This window comes from Microcaecilia unicolor, chromosome 3 (assembly GCF_901765095.1).
Source record: "Microcaecilia unicolor chromosome 3, aMicUni1.1, whole genome shotgun sequence".
NCBI lineage: Eukaryota > Metazoa > Chordata > Amphibia > Gymnophiona > Siphonopidae > Microcaecilia > Microcaecilia unicolor.
In genome coordinates this window covers 254,674,667-254,693,384 of record NC_044033.1, presented here as the reverse complement: position 1 = coordinate 254,693,384, position 18,718 = coordinate 254,674,667, and the positions used below count along the sequence as shown (strand labels likewise).

The following is an 18,718-nucleotide window of genomic DNA, read 5'->3' as shown; positions in this document are numbered from 1 at the left end:
TGAATTCCAGAGTTTAATTACATGCTGAGTGAAGAAATATTTTCTCTGATTGTTTTACATTTACTACTTTGTAGTTTCATTGCGTGCCCCCTAGTCCTAGTATTTTTGGAAAGAGTAAACAAGCAATTCACATCTACCCGTTCCACTCATCTCAATAAGGAACCCCAGGGTTACACATGAAAATACAATATCAGTTAAAGGTCACCAGGATAAACAGAGAGGTTTCAGCTGATGGACATTTCTCTCGTTGATGATGACATCATTCCCAACAGCCAACCAACCAGCGTTGTGGGTATGACATCATTTCAAAGCACAGTACAGGTGCCTGGTAATCAAATGTCCATGAAAGAGACTTAGAAATAGATACAGAGAGATGGTGATGAGAATCTAAACTTTACTTACAGTCCTTGTAATGGACACACCGATGTGTGACTTCATCAAAGACCATCCCTGGAAAGCAGTGAGGAAAGCAGCCCTCAACGCTAGGAAAGAAGAAAGAAGCCATTACTGTTGAAAGGGTCGCCATCCAGTGTGAATCGGAATAAAATGGAAGAAACCATCAATATTGAAGTGCAGTGGAAAATGTACTGGGTTGGGGTCAGGATAGGTGTGGGTGGTCTCAGGTGTCAAGTCAGCCACCCCAGTGTGATCCAGCAGAAAAACCTTGTTCTTACTCTTCCAAGGATTTACCTCATTCTGTAGCAGTTTGGTGTCCTAAGGATAGTATGCAATGGGATTGAAGCTGAGCTAGCTGGCTGGAGGCTTCTAGGTTGAGTCCCTACTGAGACAGGAGTTCTTTGGTATTCAGTCTGTCTGCTTTGTGCTTTGAATAATGTTAATGTTTTGTTTTTTTGTTTTTTTTAATTTCTTAATCTTCAAGGCAATTTCCTCTTTCTATTTGTTTAGTTATTTTAACATGACTTTGTAGAGTTGTATTTTCTTTTCATATACGGGTGATTGTCTTCTATCGCTCTTGGTAGGCACTGCACATACTGAAACTTAGTTTGAATGAGATGAGGATACCTTTTATTCATGAACATGCATTAATGACAACACTGAAAAATATTCCAAAATACATAATTCTCCCAGCGTACTGGAAGGATTTTGTTTTACATTTTATGGAAGGCAAGGCGCACAGATGAACACAGCTCAAGTGCAGAAAGAATGGAAACGGCTGGAGGACAGTGTTGAGTTTGCCACTTACTTGATAGATAAGGTGCACTTCGCCATGTATGGATCCTGACATGTGGGGGAGCAGGGGTTCTCACAGACCTTATACCTCCAGGTGCAGATGGAGAAAGAAGGAAGGCCAAAACTTTCAACTGGAAAACAACAGAAAAAGGGAGTTAAACCAGATCAACACCATGGGTCTTTGCCCAAACCTGTACAGTCTAAGGAAATTTGGACTGAAAGCGCATCTTCAACCACACCATGGAGCCTGAATAAATAGAGGGCAAAGTAAGCAGTGTCTCTGGACCTACAGGAAGACAAATGGAGCTTGAATTTCAAGGGGATTCGTAGGAAAGGGGTGGTAATATCTTCCAGTTCTGTGCTACTGAGAGCCCCAGTGGACAAAAAGTGGTTGTGTCTTGAGGTCTTAAGCTTCTACGAGACCTGAACAGCAAAGGTTGTGGTATATGAAGGTCTTAAGCTCCTAGGAGACCCAAGCAATAAAGGGTGCATGTGGCTGGAATTATGGGACTTCTAGGAAACCCAAATAATAAAAGACAAACTGCTCCAAGGAGACCCAAACAGTAAAGGATAGTAGCGTTCCCAAGCTCTCTTATTCTTTACACTGACCTATCAATTTGAAACTCATTGCCAGAGCGTTCCCTGTCATGAACCTGGCCATAATCAATGAGTTGCCCTGGCCAACAGATACATAATATTGGCGTGACGTGAAGGATTCCAGTGCATCGTAGCCTGCTCTCCAATGGTTCTTCCTCCAAAAGAATGTGGCCTGTTTTCGAAAGCTGATGCTCGCTTGCCACTTATCCAGTCTCAGGCTGCCATCGTTATTCTCTACGATGAAGTAATTGGGGTGTGCTACTGATTCCAGAGAGATGAGTGTATTGCTGCCTACAGGTTAGAAAGAAAAGCAATCAGTACATGCAATATTTAACCTGTTTGTTGCTTACCATATCAACTATGTGCCATTGTTCTCTTTATGTCACCTTTAAAATCTAAGATCTCAGACCATTTTAAGTAATTTTGTGTAGGAGTTATACTGAGGGTCTTGGTGAGCTGCATGTGATTCCCAAGCCTATAAGAACATAGGAATAGTCATACTGGATCAGACCAATGGTCCATCTTGCACATCATTGGCACCACTTATAGAACCACCTTTCACTGGACATCCCTGTTTAGGAAAACTCCTTCATATGAGGGGATCCCAGAGGTAGGGTAAGAGAGAAAGAGAGACAGGAGGACAGAAAATATCAAGCAGTCAAGATTTGTGCATTCCACACAAGGGTCTGCCTGCCAAGAAAGACAGCAGACTTACTGGACGGCTCCTTGAAGAGGCTCTGGGTGATCATGAAGCTTGCATCCAGTTCTCTCACAGAGTCGCTCTTGGACAAGCCCACCTGCCTGGAATTGTAATCCGCAGTCAGAACCAGCTGATCCAGTGTGACAAAGCGGAAAGGACCTTCACCTGAATCTGTGTGGGATCAGACAGGTGTCAGCATATATCTCATCTCTCATTCTAGTCAGGGAACCTGGCACAAACTCATTTAATTGCACCATACCCTGTAAAGGACTCGCGATAGGGTCTGGATTCTACATTCATCTGAAGAACAGCCTGAGGGTAGAACATGGAAGGAGAAGACCCATGTCTTATATATACAAGGGGAGGGAAATAGCAAATTCATAACTTATATGCACCTCAATTTTTGGCATGTTTATGACTAAGATTGGGGTAGACATTGGGGTGAGGTAACCCCACTGGCCCTTACACTATAATTAAGCAAGCCTCCTAAACAGCTGTCAGACAGTAAGTAGCTTCCGTGGCTCCAGTTTAATACATACCGCTAAGGAACATATGCTCAGGTTTAAGAAATTGAAAGTTAGACAGTACCCACCTCGATTGTAGTATTCACATGGAGAGGCTGTCAAACAAATAAAATGAAGACATTGGTTAAATTTCAGAATACAAAGTCAATGCCACAATCCCCTGTACAGTTTAGATGTGCTGCTTGCAGACTGGAATACAGACGAAGCTTGGGCCAGAAGACATCCTTGGACAACCCAAAAGTGCGCTTGACACCACAAGTCAATGGGAGAAGCTGGTCATCTCCTGAACCAAAGATTGCTTTTTTTTGCCCAACTTTCTATTTCACAGTCACGCCAAGACCTGTTACAAGTGCATGTGGCTTACTAAGCGAAAGAGCTTCCGAGCAGGCCTCAAGGATACTCACGACAGATGTCAGGGGTTCGCCAGTCAATGGCGACCCCCTTGCGACAGCAGGCCCGGCCATAAGCAGCCACAGCGGTGCAGAAACTTATGCTGCTTTCGCTATTCTGGCAGTTCTTGGTCTCCTCCACACAGGCAGTATAGTAAGACTCCACAGACACCTGGATGTGAACAGCAAAGAATGGTTAGACCACCTTGCTCCTCTCCCCTGCTCTGCTCTTAATAAATACATATCTGATGCAAAGACTGGAATTTTACAGTCTAGCATTAGGATACAGCCCCATGGGTCTTTGAGTCACCACTCTAGAAACAGATACCGAGGTAGAGAAGGAAAACTTTGAAATGGAGGAGACTCACCAGATGGTGACATGGGGAGAACACCTCACTCTTGAGCAGACTGCAGCGTTCCTCTATGTACCTCTTGTGCTTATCAGATGGAGGAGGTGGTTTGGGCACTATGCCTGAACACTGAAAGGAAGAAGCTGGTCAATCAGTCAGCTTGGGTACCAGTCAGCATCGTCAGCCGTTGGCATAGAATGATACCAATGGTCGGTTGGCCATGACCGATGGGAAGATGGCCTGCTTCACAATGAGACCCACCACCCAGATAAAACAATACTCCAAAGCTAGAAAAAATGATTCCCCTTTCTCTAGGCATGCTTTGGTAGGAGGAGAGATGTTAACATTAATATAGAGACAGCTAGAGCAACGGTTACAGAACTGTTACTTTCTCCTTAATTCATGCTTCTCAGTATCATCTCAGGACGGAAGAGGCTTCTCAGCTAAATACATCACATACGGTACCTACACCCTCCTCTTCCCATAGCCCATGTGCTGACCGTCACTCTGGCTACTTACCTTGCCAAGGGCAAACTGCTGGGCATAGTACACCATGCCCATGATGTTTTCCGAGTGTGTTTTCCCATCAGCATCACCACACATGCCTTGCACATGCCCCTACAAGATCGAAGATGGAGAGTCAACAGTCAATAACAGTGTGAAGAAATAGTGTGTTTTAAGCCTGCAAAATGTATTAGATATTTTCCTGTTTTAATTATGTCCTGAAGTGTATTTCTCCTATTTGGCCAGCAGGTGGTGTTTCTTTGCTGTAAAGCTGTTGCAGGGAACTGAATCTTCTTTTTTTTAACACAGGCAGGAAGCAAGCAGCAGTATACTGATCTTCCCAGGTACTGTTTAGACAGTATGCAAATGTTTAGTTAGCATTATAATTGATCCATAATTCAGTTACCTGTTATTGTTTGCTGATTGCACATTTTATTTTTGTTTATTGTTCCAGTGTGACAATAAACCTGTTTAGTTTGTTGACTCTCCCTGACTGGACTGGTAAAGAATCCTGGTGGTTTATGTGTTGGGTCTATGAGTGGTTTCTGGGAATTGTGGGACCACTGGGAGTGTGGTTCCTGTAACCTAGAATTCACTGGGGATAATTGGAGAGCGGGAGACTAGCCCAGAGGCGGTTGTGACCCAAATTGGTGGGAGGAGGTTGCTAGTGTAGAGCACAAGCAGCAGGTGCAGGCTGGGCTGGGGATAGACCGTCTAAGTGGCTGGGGGGTAACCCCAGGCGGGTGGCCAGGCATTTCATGACAAACAGTTACCAAGGTAACATCAGATCTAGGGCCCGTCTCTTCTTCCCATTCACTTTCTCTTCTTAAAGGGAACCGAGAAGTCCCTAGAGGGCCCTGAGTCACTGCATTGATCTTGATCCAACCTCATAGGTTCTCCTGCTTACACATGTAAATAGGCTCTGGAATGGCTCACAGAGCATGCACCCCTGTGAGTTTACTAAGGAGGATGAACTGCTATGAATTTACAGCCTGTCTCACTGACACAGACTACTCAATAATTACCGTGGATTCTTTTGGATTCATATTAGATAAATGAAACCTTTATTAGAGGAGCTAAATTCTACATTGATTAAGATATATATACAATGGTTAAGACATATACAATGACTAGCTATATAAACACAATGATTAGCTACATAACTGAAAAGAAACAATACCTATCTATAAACAATTATCACATCACTGGTCTCTACATCTAAGCAATGCAAAGAGTTCTTAGAACAGGAAAGGAAGCAAAACATACACTATACATACAATCATCACTGGTCCTTACATCATTCAGGCTCTTATCATCAGCTGGGGGCAGTGGTGTGCTGGAGCCAGCTCGCTCCGGCTCGCAAGAGCCGCTTGTTAAATTTTGACAGCTCTTGCGAGCCGGTTGTTCTTCGAGGCGAGCCAGCTCCATTGCAGGAGGTAAGCATGGCAGGAGGGCACCATGCTTACCTCCCCTCCTGCTCCCAAACATGCCCAGCGATTGTCCTTCGCCCCCACCGTCCCCTCCCGCTCCCATCCATCTTTTTTAAATACCTCCTCCGTTGAGGCGCCGCATTAAAGCCCTACTGCCCGTCTCTAGCTTTCCCTCCCTGTTTGCTTCAGTTCGTGAACTTCGTGCCCTTAGTCCCGCCTTCTGATGTAGGGGAGGGAGGAGAATCGCTGGACATGGACGGGAGCGGGAGGGGAGGGCAGGGGAGGGAGGAAAATCGTTGGACATGGATGGGAGCGGGAAGGCAGAGGAGGGAGGAGAATCGCTGGACATGGATGGGAGCGGGAGGGGAGGGCAGGGGAGGGAGGAAAATCATTGGACATGGATGGGAGCGGGAGGGCAGGGGAGGGAGGAGAATTGCTGGGCATGGATGGGTAGAGGGGGACAGGGGAGAGAAAACAATTGCTGGGCATGGATGGATAGAGGGGGGCAGAGGAGAGAAGACAATTGCTGGGCATGGATGGGTAGGGGGGCAGGGGAGAGAAGAGAATTGCTGGGTATGGATAGATAGAGGGGGACAGGGAAGAGAGGAGAGTTTCAGGACATGGATGGAGGGGAGGGCAAGAGAAATTCTGGACATGGATGGAGGGGAGGGAAGGTAGAGAGAGTAAATGCTGGACATGGAGGGAAGATAGAGGAAGGAGATTAGATGAGGGAAAAGGAAGTGAGGAGAGAAGCTGCACATGGATGGAGAAAATAGGCAGAAGCTAGATCCACTGTACAGTCAAGTCTGCGGAGGACCAGAAATGAAGAAGAAAGGAGGAAAGAAAAGAAATAAATGGAAAGGAAGCCCTGGAAACGGAGTCAAGGGAACAGATAGAGAGCAGCAGAATCAGATACTGGGCCAGCATGATCAGAGAAACAAAGTCACCAGACAACAAAGGTAGAAAAAAATAATTTTATTTTCATTATAGTGTTTGGAATATGTCCACTTTGAGAATCAGGTGCTGAACGTTAAAAGTTTATATTTATTTACTTATTTATGGCATTTTATCCCATTTTAAACATGAATTAGATTGGAACCTGGGATCATTTAATTTTTTTTTCCTGGAGAGAGTAATGCATTACCCCCCCCCCCCCCCAGCTATAACCAGCTCTGCAATTTTGGGGGGGCGCAGAGGTGGATGGGGGGGCGCAGTGGTGGGCGGGGGGATGCAGAGGTGGATGGGGGGCGCAGTGGTGGACGGGGGGGGGGGGGCGCCGAGGTGGACTGGGGAGAGACCTGTTGTTAAAAATTTACCAGCACACCACTGGCTGGGGGAGTCCGTTACAGCAAAAGCCAGGAGCTTTTTAGACCAGGAACAGATCCTCTGCACAGTACGTACGTTACTCACAGATGAGCTCCCACTCTGCTGTAACAAGTTCCCCTTTTTATTAGGCTCTGAGCTCATGTTCAGAGCTAGGGAAAGTTACAGAAAACTTCTCTGTTTAGGTAAACAAGCCATACTGTGGGAACGTGGTCACATGCTCCCCAACTCCAGGTGGCCATGCTAGAGCTGGAAAGCAAACGCCATCCTCCCCTTCACATACCAAATTAGTTAGAGCTGTGTCTTATCTTCTGCATTCCAACTTATTTTCACAGTTAAACAAACAGAATTACTTCTAATCAACAATACAGATCCCAAGTGCACTGGTTGGTCAAGACAGAGATGAAAAACAATCTTTAAAATTCACTTCCATTACAGAGGAGTTCACCCCCCAACTGTTAACATACAGTTGGGGGGTGAACTCCCTTGCCTGAAGGTTCAGATGTAAGATAAGTGACTAATGGGAACAGGAAGTTAGACAAGCATGTACCTGAAGCTGTGGTTGGATGTGAAGGAAGATATCCAGGTGTTGGTCATAGTACAGTGTCAGCCCGACAGGTAACTCCACAACAGTGTAGAAACCAGCAGAGTAGATGTTGACTTGATTTTCAGCAGAGGAAAGATCATCATAACTCTGCAGTACAGTGAGAAAAGGAGACAGAAGTGTTTGCTGGGTCAGAGGAAGAAGGCATAAGGCTAGTCAATCAGACTGGCCAAATATCCCAAGCCAACATCATCTGTGTTTGAAAGGGGAATGGTGACATACCACGCTTATATTGGATTTCATCAGCATCACCTTGACTCCTCCGATCTGGATGGAGATGGTCTTCGTGGTGAAAGCTCCAGCCCACTGTCTGGAGCGCCTGCTCACAGCAGAAACCCGAAAGGCAGGGGAGATGTCAGCCTGGGACTGCGAGGGAAATCAGAGAGATAAATGACTCACAAGAGCAAAAGGAACTCAACAGCAGACTTCTACGGTCTGTGCCCTGAGAATGGCAAGGACAAATCAAACTCGGGTATAAAGTATCACATACCATGTAAAATGAATTTATCTTGTTGGGCAGACTGGATGGACCATACAGGTCGTTATCTGTCATCATTTACTATGTTAAAAAGAGCTGTAGAAACTGGAAGAAGACCAAGCAAGTCCTGGATTAATGGCACCTGCCTTGGAGCAGGATAAACAACTGACCAGGACTAGTCATTCCTGTGTTTTACTACTCAGCCGTGCATGCAGTGACTGAAACTGTGACCTCTACGTTGTCAAGGACAGTCTACCCCCATTGCATCTATGGATCTGTAGTTTCATCTCCATAGGGTGGGCTGACAGCAGAGTTTAAGCGGGCGAACCCTATTTTCAGTTACTTCTCGGTTTTCAGTGAAAAGCTCTGAGCCACGACACCTATGTGAAGCGGGGACAGGCTCTGAATTACCTCTGAAAGAATGACCTCGCAGTCTGCTGTGGAGAACTTTTTCCAAACGTTGTCGAATTGGAGGAATTGGGATACGCCATAGGCGTTGCACATCGAGCTGCAGGCTTTCTTGGTGCAATTGAATTTGCCTTCTGTACAAGTGCTAAAAGAGAAGCATAGTCGTGGATTTTGGACTATCAGGTTGTAATTCTGGAGAGAGCTCAGTTTGGTGCTAATGAGTGAAGTACCTATGAGCCTGTAGTACTAGGGAGAGCTCAGTTCAGGGGCATTGAGAATGGGACCCCTTGAGGCTATGGTACTGGACTGGGCTCAGTGTGGAACTCAGTGCTGGCACCTGTGAAGTTGCAGTACTGGAGAATTCAGAGGCAGCAAGTGTGGTGGAACCAGTGAGACTGTAGTACTGGAGGGACGGCTCAGGGCAGTGAGTGTGGGACCTCTGAGGCTGTAGTACTGGAGGACTCAGCTCAGGCCAGTGAGTGTGGGACCTCTGAGGCTGTAGTACTGGAGGACTCGGCTCAGGATGGTAAGTGTGGGACCAGTGAGGCTGCTGAACTGGAGAATTCAGAGGCAGTGAGTGTGGTGGAATCAGTGAAACTTTAGTACTGGAGGACTCAGCTTGGGGTAGTGAATGTGAGACCTGTGAGGCTGTAGTTCTGGAGGACTCAGCTCAGGGCAATGAGTGTGGGATATGTGAGACTGGTGACAGAAAGACCCAGAACAAAGAATCGTTACAGCTCCGAAACCAGCAGGCCACCTTCTTCTCCACAACGATTTTTCCAAAGTTGTGCCTACAACAAAATAGAGTCGTTTCTAATAATACAGAGCTAGCTCTCGGGGTCCTATGACAGCCCCGTTTGCCCCTTACCAGGTGTTGCAGTTCTGAGAAATGGTGTCCCCTGGTTTATAAACATCATCTCCGTGGAAACATGGGCACTGGTTAACGGGGACACAGCTGCCGTTGATGCTTCGGAAGTACCTGCAGCACAGAGGGCTGTGGTTTAATCAGCGAGCCTGACACCTGCATCCTTAAACACACACACACACATCAATTACGCCTGGGAAATCTGTAGCCGGCAGGGAGCAGGTGTCGATCTATGCGCATGAATTCAAAGTGGCTACTTTTGTTTTGACGATTCACAGGGTTCCATAAGAAAATTACCCCATCCCATGAATTCGATAAATGGCCCCAATTGCACATCCAGCTATGCAATATACACATGTAACATAATTAGCTAATCGGTGCTCAATTGTCACTTAATTGGACAGAAGTACCAACAGTTGTCCTTAAACACTAATTAGCAGTAACTAACTTACACCTCTATTCTACAAACTGAGAGCCCATTATTCAACCCAATGCTGGGCCATGTACCGAAACTCTTCTAGTAGCTTTTCACGACTCCATCAAGACATTATTGGATCAACGGCTTTCTGTAGTAGTGATATCACTAGATTTATCCTCTGCCTTTGAGCTCGATCATTCTCTTCTTCTATCCCACCTGCAATCTCTTGGTGTCAATGGTACTGTTCTTCATTGGTTTTGTAGTTGTCTCTCTGACCGTACTTATCGTCATACTCAATCCCACACCTTTTCTGTTACATCCAGTGTTCCACAAGGCTCTGTCCTTGCTCCCTCCATTTTTAATATCTTCCTCGCTCCACTCCTTACTCTTATTCAGTCCAACCACTGCCTCCCTTTCTGTTTTGCATATGATATCCAAATGTTATACCACTTTCACCCTTCCAATTCTGATTTGAGTAAACTCAGCCCCTCGAAAGTATCTGCTTGACTTTGTGAAAATCGCCTCTTTCTTAACTCACAAAAATGCCAAGCCATTCATTTTCCCAACCCTTGCTCTCCCACTCCTTTGTTCCCGGTTCTCGACCAACACCCTCTCGCATTCCAAGAAACTGTAGAGGAGTGTGGTAGCCGTGTTAGTCCACTCTTAAGGTTATCAATAGAAATCAAACAAAATAAAACATGGAAAAGAAAATAAGATGATACCTTTTTTATTGGACATAACTCAATACATTTCTTGATTAGCTTTCGAAGGTTGCCCTTCTTCGTCAGATCGGAAATAAGCAAATGTGCTAGCTGACAGTGTATATAAGTGAAAACATTCAAGCATTACTGTCATTTTGGCGACCAACTGGAGAAGCCATTTTTGGAATTCCTCCTACGTGTGCAAACTCCACTGGAGCCCCCATTAGCAGGGTATGTTGACGAATTTGTAAACACCTGGGTGTAAATTACAGCTTTCAACGCTGTCGTCCAATGCTATACCACTAAGGCCATAAACCATAGAAATTCTACTGCCTTGTCACTCTCTTGTCGCCATGCATATCTCCCTGTCCCTCATCCACTTGGCCCTCCCTGTCTCTCATCTAACCCACCCCACCCTCACACTGTTAGACTGTCACTGAAATGCTTTGATGTTTCACTTATATATACTGTCATCTACCAACATTTGCTTATTTCTGATCTGACGAAGAAGGGCTACCTTCGAAAGCTAATCAAGAAATGTATTAAGTTAGTCCAATAAAAAAAGGTATCATCTTATTTTCTTTTCTATGTTTTATTTTATTTTATTCTATTTCTATTGATTACCTCTAAGGCCTAAAATTTAACACCTGCCTTGGAACAGATATCAAATTGTCAACATGTGCACTGGGCATCTTGAAGTCCTCTTGTTAAGTGGACCAAAATGAAAAAGGGGAAAAGCATCCCCCCCCCCCACACACACACACACACACACCACCCCTGATAGTCTTAACACCGCTCCCAGTCTCTTCACTTGAGTTACCCATATCTGCAGACGCATCCAGACTGGCAGGGAATGGGGCACAGCTCGTCTGTCAGATGCATGTTCTGGCAGCTGGGTTCACAGGCCATCCCGTCACCCTTCAGACAATCGGAGAGTTCCTCGTCCTCTCTGCAAGTCTGGGGCACTGAAATAAGAGATCCCAGACAGCGTCAGTCAGCAGATGCTTGATCAAGGTGGGACTCAAGGCTGGGTCTCCACCCCCCTTCTTCATCTATCAACAACTATCTTCCCATTCTCCAGCTACACCCAGGGTATCACATTCACTCCAGCGTACCTATGCTTTCAGGGGTGATGTCATCGCTGCACGTCATGGTCCTCTTGCAGGGACTAGAGGCAGATGACAAAATGAAATAAATATTATAGGAACACTCAGCCTATCCACAAAGACCTTAATGCCTCATGGAAATCATCCAACACAGGAAACTAAAATCACTCTATACAGTCCAGGCTCAATTACAGTCCAAAATGATCAACTAATCAGAACAAAGACTCCATGACTGAAGGACTTCAACATGTCAGATGAATTATAGGGTTGGAGACTTTTATCTGACTAGCTGATCATCATGGAAATCATGTCACAGAAGCACTCAACCCATCTACAAAGTTCCTACCATCTCATGGCAGAAGTCTTGCAGGAACACTCAACCCTTACATAAGTCGCTGTCGTTTCATGGCTGATAAGTTACAACTTCATTCATTATACGAAGTCCCTGCTACCTCAGGGCAGCTATGTGAGTGAAATACTCATCCCTCCTACAAAGTCCTTCTACACTCAAGCCTTCTAGATGCTCACTGATATTTTATGACTGTTGGATAACGCTTCTCTTATTGACGTACCATTTTTGGCCATTGGAAAATTGGACAATCTCTCCTATCTTATAGGCTTGATTCTGACTGTAGCAGGGACACAGTTCACTGAAAGAAAGAAACAGACCACATCACAGAGCCTCTGTTACCTCATGTCTATCAATCAAAAAGGAGAAACATTCTAGAGCAAAGACCCATGATATCAAACACGGCTATAAAATAAGGACATGTTTCTTCACAGAAAAGGGTGGTGAACACTGGACATAACAGAGCGAAAACTGTCTCGGGATTCAATAAAGCCTGGAAGGGGCACAGAGGATCCTCAGTGGTGGGGGAGTGAGGGGTAAAGCCTGGGATGGGCACAGAGGATCCTCAGTGGGGGGGGGAGTGAGGGGTAAAGCATGGGATGGGCACAGAGGATCCTCAGTGGAGGGGGAGTTAGGGGTAAAGGCTGGGATGGGCACAGAGGATCCTTAGTGGAGGGGGAGTTAGGGGTAAAGCCTGGGATGGTCACAGAGAATCCTCATTGTTGGGGGAGTGAAGAGAAGCCTGGGATGGGTGCAGAGGACCCTCAGTGGTGGGAGAGTGGGGACTCAGAACTAGTTCATGTTTCCATCTCTTGGTCTTAAACTTCACTGGCAATGGAGCAGACTGAGTGGAAAGAGTTTTTTTTCTACATTAGTTACGTAGGATCCATGTGCAAAAGGTTTACCATTTCTAATTGAGGTTTCTCTACTAAAGTCTGCCTCTTTAAAAAGTTGCCCCCTTTAACCAGTACAATTTGGATAATTTAAATCACAAGCGGCACATTTTTAGTGAGTTGTAAAAGGTGTCGGGCAGAAGCATCCTGGAGCAGCTTTCAAGTGTAAAGCCCTGACCTAGCACATGGCAGGCACCGTAGTCAGGTAGGTTTGATCTGTTAACCACTCAGTGGGTTTTGCTTCTCAATTCCAGAGGGATTAATTTGTGTCCCACTTACCCATCCACACAGCTGTCCTGAGTGGCATCATAGTATGTACCCCATGGGCAGATACAGGCCTCCACCAGCATCACGTCGCTCTGGACCTTCAGCAGGTCATCTGAGAATTCCCGGCAGTCCGACTGAGTGAACTCTCTGTCTGCGGTCAGGACCTGGAGTCCGACACAGCCAAAATCTAAAGGACAGGATAGAAGGAGGATAGTGATAACCGTGGCTGGGAAGGTCCAGAGAATGCAAAGGACATGTTGCAATGGTCTCCTCGTTTCCGACATGAATGACTGTCATATCTTTGTCTTACTCTCATATCCTCTCTCTGCTTCTCCCCCTATCTATGTCCCTCTGTCTGTCTTTTCCTATCTATGATGTTTCTGTGGAGTTTGACTGCATCCTTCTGGGTCTGACAAGACACTCAGAGCAAAGCAGGAGACACTCGGCCACACTCTGTAAAGAGAGACACACTGAGACCAGTCTGAAATGTAGAAACACAATGGCAGATAAGGGCCAAATGGCCCATCCTCAGTAACCACTAACTCCTCCTTTTCCTAAGGGATCCCACGTGTCTGTCCCACGCTTTCTTAAATTCTGACCCAGTCCTTGTATCCACGACCTCCACAGGGAGGCCATTCCACGCATCCACCACCCTTTCCGTGAAAGAGTATTTCCTCAGATTCGTCCTAAGCCTGTTTCCTCTTAACTTCATCGTTTGCCCTCTCATTCCAGAGGTTTCCTTCATTTGAAAAAGGTTCATCTCCTGTACATTAATTCCACTGAGGTATTTAAACACCTCTATCATATCCCCTCTCTCCAACCTCTCTTCCAGCATATATATGTTGAGGTGAGCCTGTCCCTATATGTTTTATGACCGAGAACGCTGACCAATTTTGTAGGCACCCTCTGGACCGACTCCATCCTGTTTATATCTTTCCATAGGTGCGGTCTCCAGAATTGCGCACAGTACTCTAAATGGGGCCTCACCAGAGACTTCTACAAGGGCATCATCACCTCTTTTTTCCTGCTGGTCATCCCTCTCCTTATGCACCTGAACATCCTTCTGGCTTTGAGTGTCACCTTTTCTACCTGTTTGACCACCTTAAGGTCTGAGGAGATGTTCAGCACACTCTTAAGATGTGGTGTGGAGAGACACATTGAGACTGGTCTGAGGAGGTGTGAAGAGACCAGCCTGAGGAGACATTCACCACACTCTGGAAAGGAGGTGCAGAGAGACACACTGAGGGATCAGTCTGAAGAGACACTCACCACACTCTTAGAAGGAGGTGTGGAGAGACACACTGAGACCAGCCTGAGGAGACACTCATCACACTCTTAGGAGGAGGTGTGGAGAGACACAGTGAGACCAGTCTGAGAAGACATTCACCACACTCTGGAAAGGAGGTGCAGAGAGACACACTGAGGGATCAGTCTGAAGAGACACTCACCACACTCTTAGGAGGCGGTGTGGAGAGACACACTGAGGGATCTGTCTGAAAAGTCACTCACCACACTCTGGAAAGCTGGCATGGAAAGTCAAGCTGAGACCGGCTTGGGCACAGTGGTAGGCATAGTCATTCAGGACGGAGCACAAGGCAGCCTGGGAGGTTGCGTTGTAAACGCTGCGGATGCAGTATTCCCTGAAGCTCTGGGTGTCCAACATAGCGTGGCAGTCCGCAAATACGGAATTCCCTAGGGCCTCGGTACAGGTGTCCTCTGCCGTCAGCTGCGAGTCTGTAAAAAGCAAACCAGCAATGTCAGGGCAAAAAAACACTTTTCTGTCCATGTCTGTTCTCAGAGCTCATGCCCCACAATTCCTGTAACTTTGGGTGCATGAGATACACCTTGCAGAATTAGCTGCTGGGGAAACTAGCCCTCCTCTGCCCTCCTGCTGCAAAGACTCGGGGTCCTCAGTTACCCAGATCCAGTTCCTTCTGTCCGCTGTCTCGCTCTGTGCAGTACTGGTTCATCTTCCAGGACTTGGTGAAGAAGTTAGCCATGGTCTCCATTACATTGCTAGAGCTCCTGAAAGAATGATAAAGAGGCACAAAAGATGAGACACTGGGACCGGCAGCAGTGGCAGAATCAATAACAGAAGACAAACTCTACGAATTTTAGAGCTTCTCAGCAGATCTGTCCACCACTAGCGTGTAAGAAGTTCACCAACTGATCTATAAATAGCCAAATGAAAATGCACCATTAGAACTGGGGTCTCCACCCCCTAGGTCTCTGTGATGAGCTCTCTATACCCCCAAGCTTCCTATGTTCTCATTCTGGGCTCTGTAGCGCCTCCCCTCCCCCCGGGTTCAGCACCCCAGTACATGAGTACCAGGATGGGCATCTCCCACTCTGCCGCACTAGAGTCTTACACGGGCCATGGTGCACACTCACAGGAAGTCATCGTTGCGGTTGTCATTGAAGGTACCACATAGTCCCCTTGTGTGGTCTTTGTTTTGGGGATCCAAAATAACGTAGAGCCGGCCACCCAAGAAGTCGTACTGCAGGTTAAAACCCAGGGTGGTTGCAACATCCATGAACACAGATGAACTCCTCAGGACAGTGATGTGACCTGGGTGGAGGGGAAGGAGGTTAGAGAAAGAAAAGTGCAAGTTCCAGTTGTCCAACCACAGCTCAAGGAGAAAGGCTGCCTACCATGTAGAGGCAGGTGAACCAGAAAATGCCACTGCCCCCCTCCACCAGCCTTTGGCTTACCATTGATGTGGAATGGGAGGACAGTCTCCTCGCCGGAGGACAGCAACTTCCCGTTGGACAGGATCTTCAGGTTGGCCAGAGATGGCAGGTAGATCTCCACCGATTTAATACAAATGGCATCTGGGTTCTGTAAAAAAAAGGTGTGTGTGTGGGGGGGGGGGGTTACGTGCTAGGTTAAAACAAAAATAGAGCAGACAGAAGACCCCGCTCCCTCATCCACACACTCGTTTTTCTCTTCCTTGGCTTTTCCACTCTCTTCCTAACTCCTTCTCTCTGTTCCCTTGGTCATTTGCCCTCCTCTTGTCCTCTTTCTCTCACCTCTGGGCACCGCTGGTTGTTCAGATACACCGAGAAGCTCTCTGTCTTCACCAGGACATAGCTGCACGGCCCAAGGCCTTCATATAGTGTCCCGTCAAAAGTCCGGATGATCTGGATCCCCATGACAGAACAGATCCCTGGAGGTGGGGAGGAGCACAGTCAAGTAAGGTGGGGCTGCAAAGCACCCCCAATAAACCAGTTAGGAACCAGTTCCTTTAAGAAACCAGTAACTGCAAATAACTTCCACAAGATGGGTTACTGGTCTGATAAGGGAAGTCCCAGCTTGGATGCATAACTGACCAAAGGTCAAGAGCTGAAGGACCTCTCATCATCCTTTCCATGGGAGATTGTAGTACCAGCTCTCTCCTTGATCTGGTGCCACCCCCAACAGGTTTGGGACTATTCTCCGGACCCCCTAAGGCCTCGCTGCCATCAATTCCCCAGCAAGCTCTGCCTGCCTTCTGGAGGCCCCTACCTTTGCAGCTGCTTCCTCTAATACAAGATGGAACGCCAGACTCACAGATACTGTGAGGGGAAAAAAGCAGAGTCCATAATTATGACCATGACAATAATATAACCATCTAGGTAAATTATTAGCAGCATATCAATGAATAGAGCTTACAATGGGAGCAAGAAGAGAGACAAGCAATGGGACGTACTGGCAGCAGGTAGGCAATGTTCTCGTGGTAGAGTGGGAGGGGTACTGGGATGGACACTCTTATCACCTCTCGCTTAGACTATTGCAACTTGCTTCTCACAGGTTTCCCACTTAGCCATCTCTCTCCTCTTCAATCTGTTCAAAATTCTGCTGCATGACTAATATTCCGCCAGTGTCGTTATGCTCATATTAGCCCTCTCCTCAAGTCACTTCACTGGCTTCCTATCCATTTCCGCATATAGTTCAAACTCCTCTTATTGACTTATAAATGCATTCACTCTGCAGCTCCTCAGTACCTCTCCACTCTCATCTCTCCCTACACTCCTCCCCGGGAACTCCATTCACTGGTAAATCTCTCTTATCTGCACCCTTCTCCTCCACCGCTAACTCCAGACTCCATTCCTTTTATCTTTCTGCACCATATGCCTGGAATAGACTTCCTGAGTCGGTACGTCAAGCTCCATCTCTGGCCGTCTTCAAATCTAAGCTAAAAGCCCACCTTTTTGATGCTGCTTTTAACTCCTAACCCTTATTCACTTGTTCAGAACCCTTATTTTATCATCCTCACTTTAATATTCCCTTATCTCTTGTTTGTCCTGTTTGTCTGTCCTAAATAGATTGTAAACTCTGTCAAGCAGGGACTGTCTCTTCATGTTCAAGTGTACAGCGCTGTGTACGTCTAGTAGCACTATAGAAATGATAAGTAGTAGTAATGTGTGCATCCACTCTTAACATCATTGCTCCCCGTCACTCTTTGCCTGTTCCCTCTAAGAGGGGCTACGCACCCCATACGTGTGTGATGAATGCGTACAAAAATAGAAGAGGCCCAGGAAAATCATAAAATGTGAGCTCATTCCTGTAAAAAAAACCCATCATACAATAAACTTGAAAGATCTTTATTTTACTCAACGTGCAAGGCACAGAATAAATGCAATAGCGCAGACCAGCTCTCTTTCTAAACCCATAATCAGAGAGAAGTCCTCCTGCAGGAATTTGATTATGAGAAAGTCTGCATTTGAACTCACACTGTGTATAATTTCACTCTAAATGAGAAAACCCCCTGAAGTCGCCGGCATTAAATTAATTTCTTATTCTGGTAAGTTTTCCTTTATTATTTGTTCATCTTGTATTTACTGTTAAATTAATTTGATGGTTTTATGTTGAATATAACAAGTTAGTATTATTTTCCTGCAGGAAGATGAGGTCCGATAATTTAGCATAGCTTGAATTAAAAAAAAGGATTTAGACAAGTTCCAGAAACAAAGATCCATGAGCCATTATTAGCCAGGCAGACGGAGTGAGTGAGAAACATGGAATGGATCTTCTGGGAACTAGTGATCCAGATTCACCACTGTTGAAGAGAAGATGCTGGGCTCGATGGACCTTGGTATGACCCAGTATGGCACATCTTAAGTTCTTTTGCTCGTAATTTAATTGAATTGTTATTTAGAGGCAGACAGCGTATAATCTTTGGCTGGACATCAAAATGTTTCCTGGAGGACACAGCCAGGAGGAGAAGGGGTGATAGAAGATAAAGATGAGATCTTTTGATGGAACTACATGAAGGACAGGGAAGAAAAGACAGTGATATCTTCTGACAGGACAAAGCCTGGAGAAGAAGTGGAGGTGGATGAGAAAGAAGAGATCTCTTGATAAGACTACATGAAGGCCAGAGAAGAAAAGACAGTGATATCTTCTCATAGGACAAAGCCTGGAGAAGAAGTGGAGGTGGATGAGAAAGAAGAGATCTCTTGATAGGACTACTTGAAGGCCAGAGAAGAAAAGACAGTGATATCTTCTGACAGGACAAAGCCTGGAGAAGAAGTGGAGGTGGATGAGAAAGAAGAGATCTCTTGATAGGACTACATGAAGGCCAGAGAAGAAAAGACAGTGATATCTTCTCATAGGACAAAGCCTGGAAAAGAAGCGGAGG

General features: G+C 46.0%; 1 protein-coding gene across 1 annotated transcript in view; it reads right to left on the bottom strand.

Annotated features, from left to right (window-relative positions):
* The window catches only part of LOC115464607 (otogelin-like protein), a 55,313-nt gene that overhangs the window by 24,809 nt on the left and 11,786 nt on the right, over nt 1–18,718 (bottom strand). The window contains exons 4-25 of the mRNA XM_030194966.1: nt 16,648–16,652; nt 16,128–16,264; nt 15,810–15,936; nt 15,489–15,666; nt 15,016–15,122; nt 14,607–14,831; nt 13,110–13,284; nt 12,161–12,238; nt 11,598–11,650; nt 11,303–11,447; nt 9,367–9,477; nt 8,502–8,643; nt 7,835–7,978; nt 7,559–7,702; nt 4,271–4,369; nt 3,770–3,880; nt 3,417–3,573; nt 3,081–3,107; nt 2,504–2,659; nt 1,801–2,079; nt 1,205–1,322; nt 403–482 (exon numbers count right to left, since the gene is read on the bottom strand). Coding sequence (XP_030050826.1) covers nt 403–482; nt 1,205–1,322; nt 1,801–2,079; nt 2,504–2,659; nt 3,081–3,107; nt 3,417–3,573; nt 3,770–3,880; nt 4,271–4,369; nt 7,559–7,702; nt 7,835–7,978; nt 8,502–8,643; nt 9,367–9,477; nt 11,303–11,447; nt 11,598–11,650; nt 12,161–12,238; nt 13,110–13,284; nt 14,607–14,831; nt 15,016–15,122; nt 15,489–15,666; nt 15,810–15,936; nt 16,128–16,264; nt 16,648–16,652 — 2,798 coding nt within the window. The remainder of the gene's footprint in view (nt 1–402; nt 483–1,204; nt 1,323–1,800; nt 2,080–2,503; nt 2,660–3,080; nt 3,108–3,416; nt 3,574–3,769; nt 3,881–4,270; nt 4,370–7,558; nt 7,703–7,834; nt 7,979–8,501; nt 8,644–9,366; nt 9,478–11,302; nt 11,448–11,597; nt 11,651–12,160; nt 12,239–13,109; nt 13,285–14,606; nt 14,832–15,015; nt 15,123–15,488; nt 15,667–15,809; nt 15,937–16,127; nt 16,265–16,647; nt 16,653–18,718) is intronic.